The sequence below is a fragment of the Eumetopias jubatus genome, unplaced genomic scaffold, assembly GCF_037043125.1.
Source record: "Eumetopias jubatus isolate StellerSeaLion01/CBP00866 unplaced genomic scaffold, mEumJub1_p1.0 scaffold_2, whole genome shotgun sequence".
Lineage (NCBI taxonomy): Eukaryota > Metazoa > Chordata > Mammalia > Carnivora > Otariidae > Eumetopias > Eumetopias jubatus.
Genome location: NW_028274808.1, coordinates 141,898,809 through 141,911,214, shown reverse-complemented (window position 1 = coordinate 141,911,214; position 12,406 = coordinate 141,898,809). Strand labels below are relative to the sequence as shown.

General features: G+C 41.9%; 1 protein-coding gene across 2 annotated transcripts in view; it reads right to left on the bottom strand.

Annotated features, from left to right (window-relative positions):
• Positions 1–3,321: 3,321 nt before the first annotated feature.
• Positions 3,322–12,406, bottom strand: part of SCARB2 (scavenger receptor class B member 2) — a 79,678-nt gene continuing 70,593 nt past the window's right edge. The window contains exons 10-12 of one of the 2 annotated variants that reach the window (XM_028100698.2): positions 10,957–11,008; positions 7,793–7,951; positions 3,322–6,083 (exon numbers count right to left, since the gene is read on the bottom strand). In XM_028100698.2, the coding sequence (XP_027956499.1) occupies positions 6,039–6,083; positions 7,793–7,951; positions 10,957–11,008 (256 nt within the window). In that variant the 3' untranslated portion in view covers positions 3,322–6,038. The remainder of the gene's footprint in view (positions 6,084–7,792; positions 7,952–10,956; positions 11,009–12,406) is intronic. The other variant, XM_028100699.2, reaches the window with a different exon arrangement.

Genomic DNA, 12,406 nt, shown 5'->3' with positions numbered 1-12,406 from the left:
CACTCGGCTTTTCAGTCCCGCGAGTAAACTGCCTTCGGATTCGGGGGTTCCGCCTCTTTTCTGGCCTAGCCTAAGAGGCCGGAACGGCGGAAAGGCGCAGGGGGCGGGGGTTGGAGCGGGAACGCCCCCGGTCCCGCCAGCTTCCGGGGGCTTAGTGGCTTCACGTGGTGTGGGGCGTCGCGAGCGTGGGGAAATGCTGCGAGTTCGCGGGGGAGTGCCGTCGGAAACCCCTTAAAAGCTGCCTTAGGGAGGACCCTTGGAAAAGGTGTGCGTGCGGTTGAATACGAATGTGTAATGAGGACCGGGTAGGAAGGCCAAATCCTCATCTCCGTAGTGTAGAGCGATGGATAATGCTAAAACTCATGAAAATAGACGAAGCATCCTGTTATCTAGTCATGGGGATAAATTTAAAAAAAGGGGGGGTTAACAGAGGTGCCTTTGAGAATGGTATCTGTTTAGGTTCCTTTTTTTTTTCATAACAAATCCTATAGAATTATTTGATTCTTAAACCTATGTGCTTGTATACTTTAATAAAAATTAAAATAAGCCATTGTGTCTATCAAAATGACAAATCCTTGGACCTAGCTACTTCTAGGAATTTTATAAATGGACAAAATTATGGACTACAAGGTTGTTGGTTACAGCATTGTGTATAATAACAAGTGACTGGAAACAAACGGGTTTGCTTAAATAGTTGCATTTATATAAAGGAATACTATTCAGACATGAAATGGGAACAGTAAAGCTCTTTGCGTACTGAAAAGAAAGATCTCAAAGATGTATCACATAAAAAACAATTAGAATACTGTCTGTGGTATGCTACAACTTTGGTGATGGAAGAAAGGGTTAGAATATATAATACACATTCTTGTATAAAATATTCCTGGAAAGATATATATAAAAAAGTGAGTAACATCGTTGCCTCTGGGAAGATGAACTGGGTTATCTGGGAGATGGGTGGAGGAAGACTTTTCACTATAAACCCCTTTTATGCTTTTTGAAAATGTAAACGGTTTACCTACTCAAAAAAATTAAATCACGCCAGTAGTGGTAATTGCAGGAGTCCCAGTGAGAGTGCTGACGCAGGGAAGAGGACAGCGGGAAGGGAGACAGGAGCAGATGGACTTGATGATTGATGGGATCCGGAGGGAAGGGAAAATAGTCTAGCAAGAATCCCTGGTTTCAGGCTTGTACAACTGGGTGGATTGTGATGCCATTCCCCAGTAATGGGAATTTGGAAGAAGACAAGAAAAAATGAATTCCTTTTTTTTGCTTTCTGGATTTGAGGACAATCTGGCGGAGGATATCCAGCAGGTGTTTGGTATGTGCAGCTGAGGTTGAACCCAGACCCGTGTTTCGGCTGTAAGTGTTTAGGTTGTAATTGAAGTCAGGGAGTCAATGGAATTGTCAGGAAGAGTTATCAAGTGAGAAGAGGTTGCAGCTGAGCACAGGTATTAAGAAGCGAGCAAACAGCCCTCAAAAGCCTGAGAGAGCATGGCCAGAGAGCTGGGAGAACCCTCAGAGTGAAATCACAGAAATGATGGAAGGGGAGAAGGATCGGGGATGAAAAAGAACGGGTGAATATTTCTTCCATAGGAAGCCTTCTCTGACCACCCTTTCTAAAATAGCACATTCCAGTCCTGTCACTGTGGCTTCTTAAATATTCTTAGTACTTACCACCACCTGTTTATTGCTTCCCGCATTTAATATAACCTCCACGAGGACAGGGAACTCTTTTGTTGTTGTTTTGTTTTTAACTGGTTGTATCCCTACTGCTAGCAGTGTCTGCCCCCGAGACAGACCTTATTAAATACCGTGGAATGGGTGAATGAGTTCCGTGATATGTCCCTCTCCTGTATTCATCTCCTTCATCTCCCTGTATTCATCTCCTTCATCTCCTAAAGTCTTAAGCATTTCTAAAACCCTTCATCTCCAATGCCATCTCCCCGATTCCAGTCACCATAATCTTTTGCCTAGACCAGGGATTAGCAAATGATGGCCAAACGTGGACTGTCATGTATTTGTGTAAATACAGTTTTATTGGAACACAGAAACATCCATTTGTTTACATGTTGCCCAGGACTGCTTTTATGATACAAGAGCAAAACTGAGTAGTTGTGACTAGAGAGGCTTGCAGAGCCAAAACTGTTTCATCGGGCCCTTTTACAGAAAAGGTGTGCCAACCTGTACCTAGACATTGCAGGAGCCCTTGCGATGCGGTGCGCTGGACTGTTGGACTGTGACCTCATTCTGGGTTGCCCTGCTGGGAGAAGGAGCTACACCCAAGCTCAGGTCCCATGGAACCAGGGTCCTCTTTACCCCAGTGATGGAGATTGTAACATTCTGGAAATAGGCAGCTGGCAGTCCCAGACAGTTTCTATAAACCATTCACCCGAAATCCAAACTGCCTGTTGCTCAGTGGCTTGTACATTCCTTCATGGACAAGACTGCTTCTTCACGCTTGCCCCTTAAAAAGGGGGACTAGAAGGCAGGTATGTGCTCCTTAGTGAGACCAAACAGTACTCTGGCCCTTGGCTGGCCTCCATGGGATGACAGGAGGATGGAGGGTCTGTGCCTTTTTTCTTGCTTTCCTGGCCCTATATCCCTGAACATTTTTATTTTCCCCAATAAAACCCATGACTTAACCCCTGCTATGCAGCTTTGTGGAATTCACCCTGGAGGCTGGTGCATGACACCCACACAAGATCCATCTTGCATGCCAACAGAGACCCCAAAGGACCCACCTAACATGGCAGCCTCCTAACTGACCTCCCTGCGTCCACGTAGACTCTTCCAATGTATTCACCTTGCAGCTAGAGTAGGCCTTTCTGAACAAGCCTGCCATGTCTCCCATTTCTCCCCCGTCCCCCTCAATCCAGTTTGCAACACTTCCTGTTGGTCTTAAAATAGACCAAAATCTTTAACATGGCTTAATAAGACCCAAGTTGATCTGGACCCTGCATTTCTCTCCAACCTTATCTCCACTATTCTTCCCTCTCTGAACTCCAAGCAAATATCTTCTGTCACTTGTAAACATGTTCCTTCCTGCTCCTGCCCCCTTTGGTTAAGGGTCGATACCTGAGCCTACTGGCCCCCAGTGCTCCTGAGGGGCTCCCCGGGCTCTGGAGAAAACCCTGGGGCAGAGGAACACAGTGTGGGGCCCGCTTCAAGCTCAACAGGTCAGGCTGCCTAGAAGTGGCCACCACAGCTGAGCAGAAATCACAAGTGGCCCAATCTGTCAAGAGGGCAAAGAGCATCTTTCAAATGAAACTCCAGAGACAACTGGTCATCTGATGACATAACATACAATTCCCAGTGCAATTTCCTAGAAACAGTTTTATTAGTGAAATACTTCATTGCATTAAGGGTAGAAATAAACAGGTCAAGAATCACATGAAATGAACCAATTATTTAAGCTACAGGAAGAGCATTCTGGTCAGTATTCTGTTTGATAGCCACGAGCAATTAATTCCAGAAATAATGCCCAGAGGGCCAAGTGTGAAGGTTACCTTTTGCACAACTTGTATCTCAAGCTATTTAAATAGAAAAAAACCAGCCTCCCTTCAGTAAAAACCCCAATAGGGGTTAGTCGTATAGTACTTGCTCCACTTGACCATTAGTATCTTTCTAGAACATGAGGAAATAAAGTCCAGTAGGAAAAGCCTCGAGCTAAAAGTGGCAAAGCCCATTTCCTGTCCTGTGTTCAACTCTCAATTTTCCCTGAGAGAAGCGAGGTCACCTCTATTTGGTTTCTCCCTAAATTGAGTGTCATAGTACAGGACACACATATTCTGTGATAATGACAATCACAAAGACTTTGGAGGCCTTTCCAGGATAATGGCTCCAAGAGAATCAGCATGAGGAATAGTTTGTTCTTTTCACCCTAAAGCCAAATAGGCACATTCGTTCTTCTTAACCAATCTATAATCTTGACTGCAGTGTATGGGCTTGCCACAGATTTTTCAGAGAGAGAATATCAAACGGGATGTTAAGCCAAATAACTATTAAGAATCACATGGCAGTAATATGTTTTTGGTCTCCCTGCCTGTGTGAGAGTCAGTCAGAAGTGTACATCAGCTGTTAAATCATTTGTAGTATTTAAAAATTTCCTCCTCACAGATGACTATACCCTGATAATAGGATGAACCAATGAATATGTACTGGTTTATCAGTTTTATTCATGTGGATAAGTAGATAAACAAAAGAATAAGGTGTGCCAATTATATAGTTAAATATTGATAAATTCAAAAAAATCTAGATATTTGGCATTCTTGAAGACAAAATATTTTCAATTTAGTTTTTCCCCTTTTGGTGATTTGGGATATCTACAAGTTCTATCTTCATTCACAGAGAAGTTGAGAGTTGAATGAATTGCCCCCTCAAGAAGGGAACATGTCACATATTGCTTTAGTGTAGAGAGAAAGAAATTGGGGCAAATAATGGGATTTATTACCTCCACACAGGGATCAAAAGCTGTATTTGTGAAATCCATGGCTTTTTCTCTTCATTTGCTTACACTGAACTCCAGTTTTAAACACAAAATCCTGTAAGATGATTCAGTTGTTAAGAAATTCTATGTACACTTTGCTGGGTAACTATATAGGTTTCTCGATCAAAAATGAATAGTGAATTTTGAGAACAAAGAAAATGCCCTTAAATATGCTTGAATTTGTGACATGTGATGGTTCCTAATCCTCTGATTTAGGTAGGACTGAAAGCCAAGAGGTCTTCCGAGGAGAGGCGGCCCTGCTCCTGGGCCCCCAGGGACCTTCCTTTAAAGCATTTTTGTGCAATATTTTAAGACATCATTCATTCTGTCAGCAAGGTGATTGTCGTGGGAAGCGTAGGGCACATTTTTCTCTCTTCAGTGAGTGACAGTGAACCACAGAACACTGGAAGGGACCAAATCTGAGGAAAGAAAGCCAACTTACAAAAACAATTTCAAAGTTCCCAAGAAGACTGCCTGAAGAAATGTCTTGTTAGTGCAGTCAGACTTCCTGAAATGTATGTGTATCCTAGGCTGTGGAGGGATGGATTTCCCATATTCATAAATAATTTTACAAAGAACCACTCAATAATATTGTAACTGACAGAGTATCATATTTGGCAAGGGTGACTGGGGGAAAAAAATCAGTCACTGATGACAACTCCCAGAAGCACCTTTCCACATCAAGATCATTTTGACTGAAAAAAAAAAACCCAACTACCCACAAATGTCATAACTAGCATTTACTTCTACTCCATATGAAATATCTGTATTTGCCCTCACCAACATTATTTGTGCATCCTCTCAATTCACAGAAGTACAAGTAAAATATCCTCAGGTGCTTAATCACAATCAACTCACAGGTATCGCCCCACCGCATACCTCACCCCACCCCACCCCTTCCCCGCTGGGTTCTCAGCCGGTTTGAAAGCAGTCAAAAGGCTGAATTATTTTCCTGGAGGAATTATGAACTGAAGATTAGCATGAAATACAATATATCACTTTTTTAAAAGAGGAAATTAGATGCATTTTAATGATGTATTGAATGAGGCTACCGTTTTACCTTGGGTTCCGAACTCTTATTTACTTCTGTTTTGGGGGTAAAATGAATGGAGGAATACAACATAAAATAGTATTTATATATTTTGAGCTCCAAGTTTGGTGACTGAAGCATACTGAATAAGGTTAGACCAAGGAACGTTAACAAGCAATGCAGACACATTTTAACCACAACAGTGGTCACAAAATTCTGGAGCTACCAGCACCCAATAACAAAAAAAAAAAAAAAAAAAAAAAAAAAAATTACTATACAAGAGTTTATTAAATACTTGCTAGACACATGGAAAACAAAACAATTTTATAAAGCCTAATGGCCAACCAGGTCAGTCTGTTGTTTAACCTCCTGCCGGAACGCTCTCCTCACTAGCCAGCGCGGGGTCTCCTCCCTCCTCTCTGCAACAGGCGACATGCCTGTGAGGACGCGGCTAGTTTCCTCACGGCGGGTCCAGCTCAGGACAGCTCACACGGCTCCTCCACCGAGCTCGGGCCTCAGTTAGGTGCGTATGAGGGGTGCTCTTTCGTCTGCAGTTCCCTGAGACTCAGAAGAGAGGGGACAGAGGAGTCAGTCACTTCAGAAAGTTCTCTCAGGATGGGAAACGCTGTGGGGCAGGGTGGTGGAGGAAGACGCAAGGAGGGGAGACTGACAGGAGGGCGGCTCTCACACTCGCCTCTCTTCTGGCTTGGCCTGCCGCTGCTTTGCCCTTCAGGCCCCACCTTCTCGTGAGGCCCGCTCTCAGCCCTCCCAGCCGCACCCCCGATTCCAGAGCAGCGCCCTTCCCTGCGTCCACCCGGACCATAACCCTCGTCACACTCCACGGCATTTGCTCCTGCCTGGTTTGAAACCTACCAGAGAGCAATGTCTCAGAGGCGGTGGGTGCTCAGCCGTTGCTTGCTTGTCGACTACACAAAGCTGCTTAATCGTAGGAGTAGTAATAACATTTACCTGGGCTCTCACCTGTGCTTATGAAAATCTCAGTGACTGCGCAACGTCAGACTGGAAGTGAGAGCCGTACATAGAAATGGCAAAATAGGGGCGCCTGGGTGGCTCAGTTGGTTAAGCGACTGCCTTCGGCTCAGGTCATGATCCTGGAGTCCCGGGATCGAGTCCCACATCGGGCTCCCTGCTCGGCAGGGAGTCTGCTTCTCCCTCTGACCCTCCCCCCTCTCACATGTTCTCTCTCTCTCTCTCATTCTCGCTCTCTCAAATAAATAAATGAATAAAATCTTAAAAAAAAGAAATGGCAAAATAATTACCTCACGCTTAATTCACGCTAACCTGATGGGCACAGGTTAAGAGAAATCATGGAAGAATGCAGAACACAGGGAAATCTGAGCTAATACTATTCAGATGGTTTCAACCTATTTCCTACTTCACATTTGCCTCAGACACTTAGTTGAAGCAGCTAGAAGGGGGGAAAAAGCCTTTGTTGCAAAAAGGGACATTGCGAAGAATTTAAGAAGGGCTCCCACAGGAAAGGCTCGTTGACGGCTGAGCTGGGTTGGCCGGCTGGTCACTTAGAGAAGCCAACCTAACCCTGTTTATCGCATCCATTTGAGGGGGTGCCCTTCTCTCCACGAAAGTTACTGCTCTCCTGTGCCAGTCATTTCGTGTGCAATGATGACTCAGTGACAGCTATCTTCTGATATATTACAATTCCTTCCAAGCAGGTCTCTGGTTGTCTTGCTCTATAATCTTCGAACTGTTTCATCACATAACTAATGCTTACTGAGCTCCTACAAAATGCTAACACCGGGCCAAGTGCCTTCTGTTTACTATATCCTCTAATCCTCACAAAAAAACTCCTAAAGTGGGATAATGAGAGATGAAAAACTGAGGCACATTTTCTAGTGCCGCCCAGCCATTAAGTGGCAGAACTGGGATTTGAATGCAGGCAGTCTGACACCAAAGCCCAGATGTTTAGCTGTTAAATATTCTTCCTCTCCTTTCCATTATTTTCAGAAACATTAAGCTTACTCCCAGGGATTCCATGCCCACCAAGCCAGCCCCAAATCCTGGACAATACCATTGTATTACTCCTCCCTTTTGACACACTCCCCTTGCTTCTCATTTGGTTTAAGAGTAATATAACCATGAAATCACTGTGCCCAGCATAAAACCTCAGAATCCACCCTGAGGATTCCATCAACTGGGTGATGGAGCCAGCTGACAGCCCTTCAATGAAGCAGAGTTGACTCCCACAGGTAAAGTTACCCAGTAAGAGAGAAGTTCCTCCAGCCACCACTTACCTCATCCATGGATCCCTGTCCTTTGCATGCAAGCCAGGTGAAGATCAAACCAAAGAACACACCCAGGGCCATGACAATGTAGGGTATGTTAGTGATGATCAGAGTAGTGTTAATCACAGACTTCAGTCGACTTGCAGTCTCTTTATCAATGAGAACACTCTGGAAGGCAAGAAAATAGTATTCCCCTGATTACTAAATATTCAGGGTATAGAGATTTTTGCTACATCTTTCCTCAAAATCATTAAACACAATTTGGGTGAGTCTTCCTGTTAGCAAACCAAAGATACCAAAAATTCATTTATAAATTAGAGTAAGCAGAGGGGGCATTTATTCATTAACATCTTATTTTTTTTCCTAAAAAATGTCTTCCTTTCAAATTAGGTTGGAAGTAGGAAGGAAAAGTATTAAAAAATAATGAGATAATACCATCTTTTGTATCAGACAACTCCAACTCATCCTTTAATATCCAACTCAGCATAACTTTTATCCAGAAGTTTTCTCTGGCCAACTCAGGCCTGTTAAAGGTCCTTTTACTAGGCTTCCGTATCACTCCCTAAAACCCCCCAACACTCTGTTGTAACTGTCTGTTGATCTGTAGGTCTCCTTGTGACTGTAAGGTTTCCAAAGGCAAGACTTATATATCTCTGTCACCTCAACATTAGGAATAGCACTCTGCACATAGTAGGTGCTAAATTAATGCCAGTGATTGAAAGAATGAAATATTCCAACAATGGTATGTGGAAAGTATAATTACTGTCTTGGTTAAATCTCTAGTAATCAAGACCAGAGGTTTCGGGGCCCTGGCTGGCTCAGTCAGTAGTGTGCATGACTCTTGGTCTCTGGGTTGTGAGTTTGAGCCCCACATCAGGTGTAGAGATTACTTAAAAATAAAACCTTAAAAAAAATGTTTCTTAAAAAGACCAGAGGTCTCAATATAGTGTCCGAAGAAGTCTTGAGGCTCACTAGAATTCCAGAGGGTATTGATAACCAAGAAAATGTTCTAGAATAACACTTTCTGGATGCAGAACAAAGATCTTATCTCTTTAAATTGTAATGGGTGAGGTGTCTGGAGAGCTTAATTTCATAAAAATTATGAGTAACAAATGGAACTTTGGGCTTAATTTACGCTGAATCTGCACTAGACTGAGGCAGAGGATGGGTTTCTAGGGCTGGTGCTTCCAATAACTGGCCAAGATCCATCAGTGTTTGAGTCTCCTTCTCTGGAAAAAGGAGGTGGGAGAGCAGTCTCCAAGGTCACTTCAAGGTCTAATGTTTCCTTTTTCTAGAGTAAAGCCAAGTTCTTTCTAGAAGGCACCAAAAGCACAAGGTTTTACTCCATAATTCCCTGGACTCAATACAGTCTTCAACAAAAAAGCAAAGCAAAGCAAAGGTTGAGTTGGAGGGGACTTCAAATATGAACACAACTATGAACATAAGTTGGCAGAACAGGGTCCTTCCTCATTTTCAAAAAGCCCTGCTTTCGTGTCCTTCTCCACAAACAATAACAATGATGACTCAGGAGCAATTGCAAATAGATCCTATAAGTTGGTAAATATTGCCTACATTTTTCCTCTGAAACAATAAAAGCCTCATCTTAGAACTGTAATCGCAAATCCTTCCAAAGTTTATAAATATGGCTATGAAGTAATGCCGAATCAAAAAAAGGTTATAAAACCGTATCTATGGAATGGTCTCAACTACCTCATATCAAAACCAGAAAAATACTAAGAGGCAACATAAGCAGATGTCAGCTGTACTTGTTTCTGAGGGACAGGTCGTCAGTGATGGGCTTTTTTAAAGATTTTTTAAAAATTTCAATTGAGGTATAATTGACATAAACAGATTAGTTTTGGGTGTACAATATAATGATTTAATATTTGTATGGTGATTCACTTTTAAAATATATATTTTTAGTTTTCAAGAGCTCTATAAAGAGCATATGTTAGTTCTACAAAGTGTAAATTACTTTTTACAAAGTTATTATTGGAAACAATTTAACAACACGCTGCTGAGTAAAATAAGCAAGTTAAGAACAATGTCAGTCTGGCCCAGTTTTTGTGAAAGTTATTGTAATTTCCTTTTTCTTGCCAATCCCTGTTACTGAATTTTCTATACAGAACAAGTTTTTTGTTGTTGTTGTTGTTGTTTGTTTTGTTTGTTTGTTTTTAGGGAAGAGAGAAAAATAATAAAAACTTTAAAAATGCCGCTAACAATAGAAGCAAGCCGATCAAGAATTTATCGGAGAGGGAAAACCCCTGCATGTTCCCCCTCAAAACTGGGTGGAAGAAAGAGGGAAACTGAGGAGATTTATACAGTAAATGCATGTGATTCAGAAAAGAATTTATCACAGGTGTCTTAAATAGCTGGTTTTTCTGAGCTTTCTGAAAATGTTTTTATTTGCAAAACTTTAATTTATACCTAATACTTAGGGATAAAATTTCTGTGGGTACAGTGTGAAAGAAAGAAGTATTTTGTTAGGGAAATTCTTTTTGTTTAAACTCTGACAGGATCTGTGTCCTATAATTCGTGATATATGTTGGTTTATCAGAAAGCAAAAACAAAACAAAACAAAAAACCGGCAATCGACCACATTCGCAGTTCTCATTCTGTCGGGGGTCAGGGTTTCCTTGTCCCCCCTTCCTCTCAGACATGGCAGCGCCACCCTGGCTGTGAGCACCACACAGAAACGCTGCCCTATTGAGAAAAACTCTGTTTGTGGTTTTAATAAGCCCTAATGTTTCCTTTTTTGCTTCTCTGATTGGCAGTTGACTGGAATTATTCTCAGAGCTGCAAAGAGGTTCCAGATCAACGTTTATGTCAAGAAGTTAGACGACTTTGCGTAAGTTTTACTTCTTTCATCAGAGGCAGCAGGTGATCATTTACCTCTGCATTTTGTTTCTTACATAACCAGCTGTCCAGAAAGAGAGTTTCACCCAAAATATATTCTTGAGAAAGGAAATTTTTTGTCATTTTCAAATCTCAAACACAGGCAGCCTCATGTAAATATATAAACAGACATTTTCTGAGGACAAACAGGTTGTTAAAAATCACCTTTCCCCCTTTCTCACGTCTTAAATTACATAGCTACAATAGTAGACATCAAAATGGAAGTTTCCCAAGCTTTCACAAGTAAAATATACCCATGGCTCCCTCCCAGAACTTACCTCATTAATATACATCACTGGGAAAACCAGGGTTCTAATGTTCCCCGTTTCACTATAAAGACAAAAGGTGACAAATGAAAACCACAACGAGATATCACTTCATACCTGTTAGAATGGCTAGTATCAAAAGGCAAAATGCAGTGACTGTTGGTAAGGATGTGGATGAAAGGGAATCCTTGTGCCCTGTTGGAGGGAAGGTAAATTGGTACAGCCACTGTGGAAAACAGCATGGAGGTTCTTCAAAAAATTAAAAAGAGAACTACCATATGATGCAGCATTTCCACTTCTGGATATTTAGCCAAAGGAAACAAAAACACTAACTCGAAAAGATATATGCACCCCTATGTTCATTGCAGTATTTTTTCCAGTAACCAAGATATGGAAACAACCAAAGTGTCCATCAATGGATGAATAAATAAAGAAAACATGGTATATATTCACACTGGAATACTATTTAGCCGTAAAAAAGAATGCAATCTTGCCATTTGTGACAATAAGAATGGCCCCTGAGGATGCTACACTAAGTGAATCAGAGAAACACAAATACTGTATATTTTCCCTCATATGTGGAATCTAAAACAAACAAACAAAACAAAAAAACCAAGCCCACAGACACAGAGAACAGATTGGTGGTTGCCAGAGTTGGGGTTTGGGGGGGGCAAAATGGGTGGAGGGAGTCAAAGGGTACAAATTTCCAGTTATAAAACAAGTAAGTCATAGGGATGTAACATACAGCATGGCAACTATAGTAAATAATACTGTAACGCACAGTTGAAAGTTGCTAAGAGAGTACATCTGAAAAGTTCTCATCACAAGAAAAAAAAATCTGAACCTAGTGTGGTTATGGGTAACTAGACTTATTGGGCTGATCCTTTTGCAATACATATAAATATTGAATCATTATATTGTATACCTGAAACTAATATAATGTTGTATGTCAATCATACCTGGATAAAAAAAGACAATATCTGAGATTATTTTATAGGCATCCTCATTATGATAGCACACTGGCCTGGAGAGATAAGTTGCATGAGCGGGGGGTGGGGCAGAGGGGAAGGGAGAGAGACAAGCAGACTCCCCACTGAGCGCGGAGCCCAATGCAGGGCTGGATCTCACAACCCTGAGGTCAAGAGCTGAGGCAAAATCAAGAGCCGGATGGATGCTTAACCGTCTGAGCCACCCAGGTGCCCCCCTGGAGAGAGAAGTTTATATGAAAATTCCAGCACACTTACTTCATTAAATTACCCAGAACTTATAAAGACTTCTTAGTTATCTTTGCAAACACTTATCCATCAGAAGTTAGATTCCAATCTGTCAGGCCAACAATTCCAAGTTTTATGAAAACCCAAGATGCTGAGAGCAAATTCATCAAAATGATTACTATTCTCTTAAGAATTATCAGAAGGATGGCCACAGCCAGCTGAACAATGCTGCCACTCCTCAGAATGTT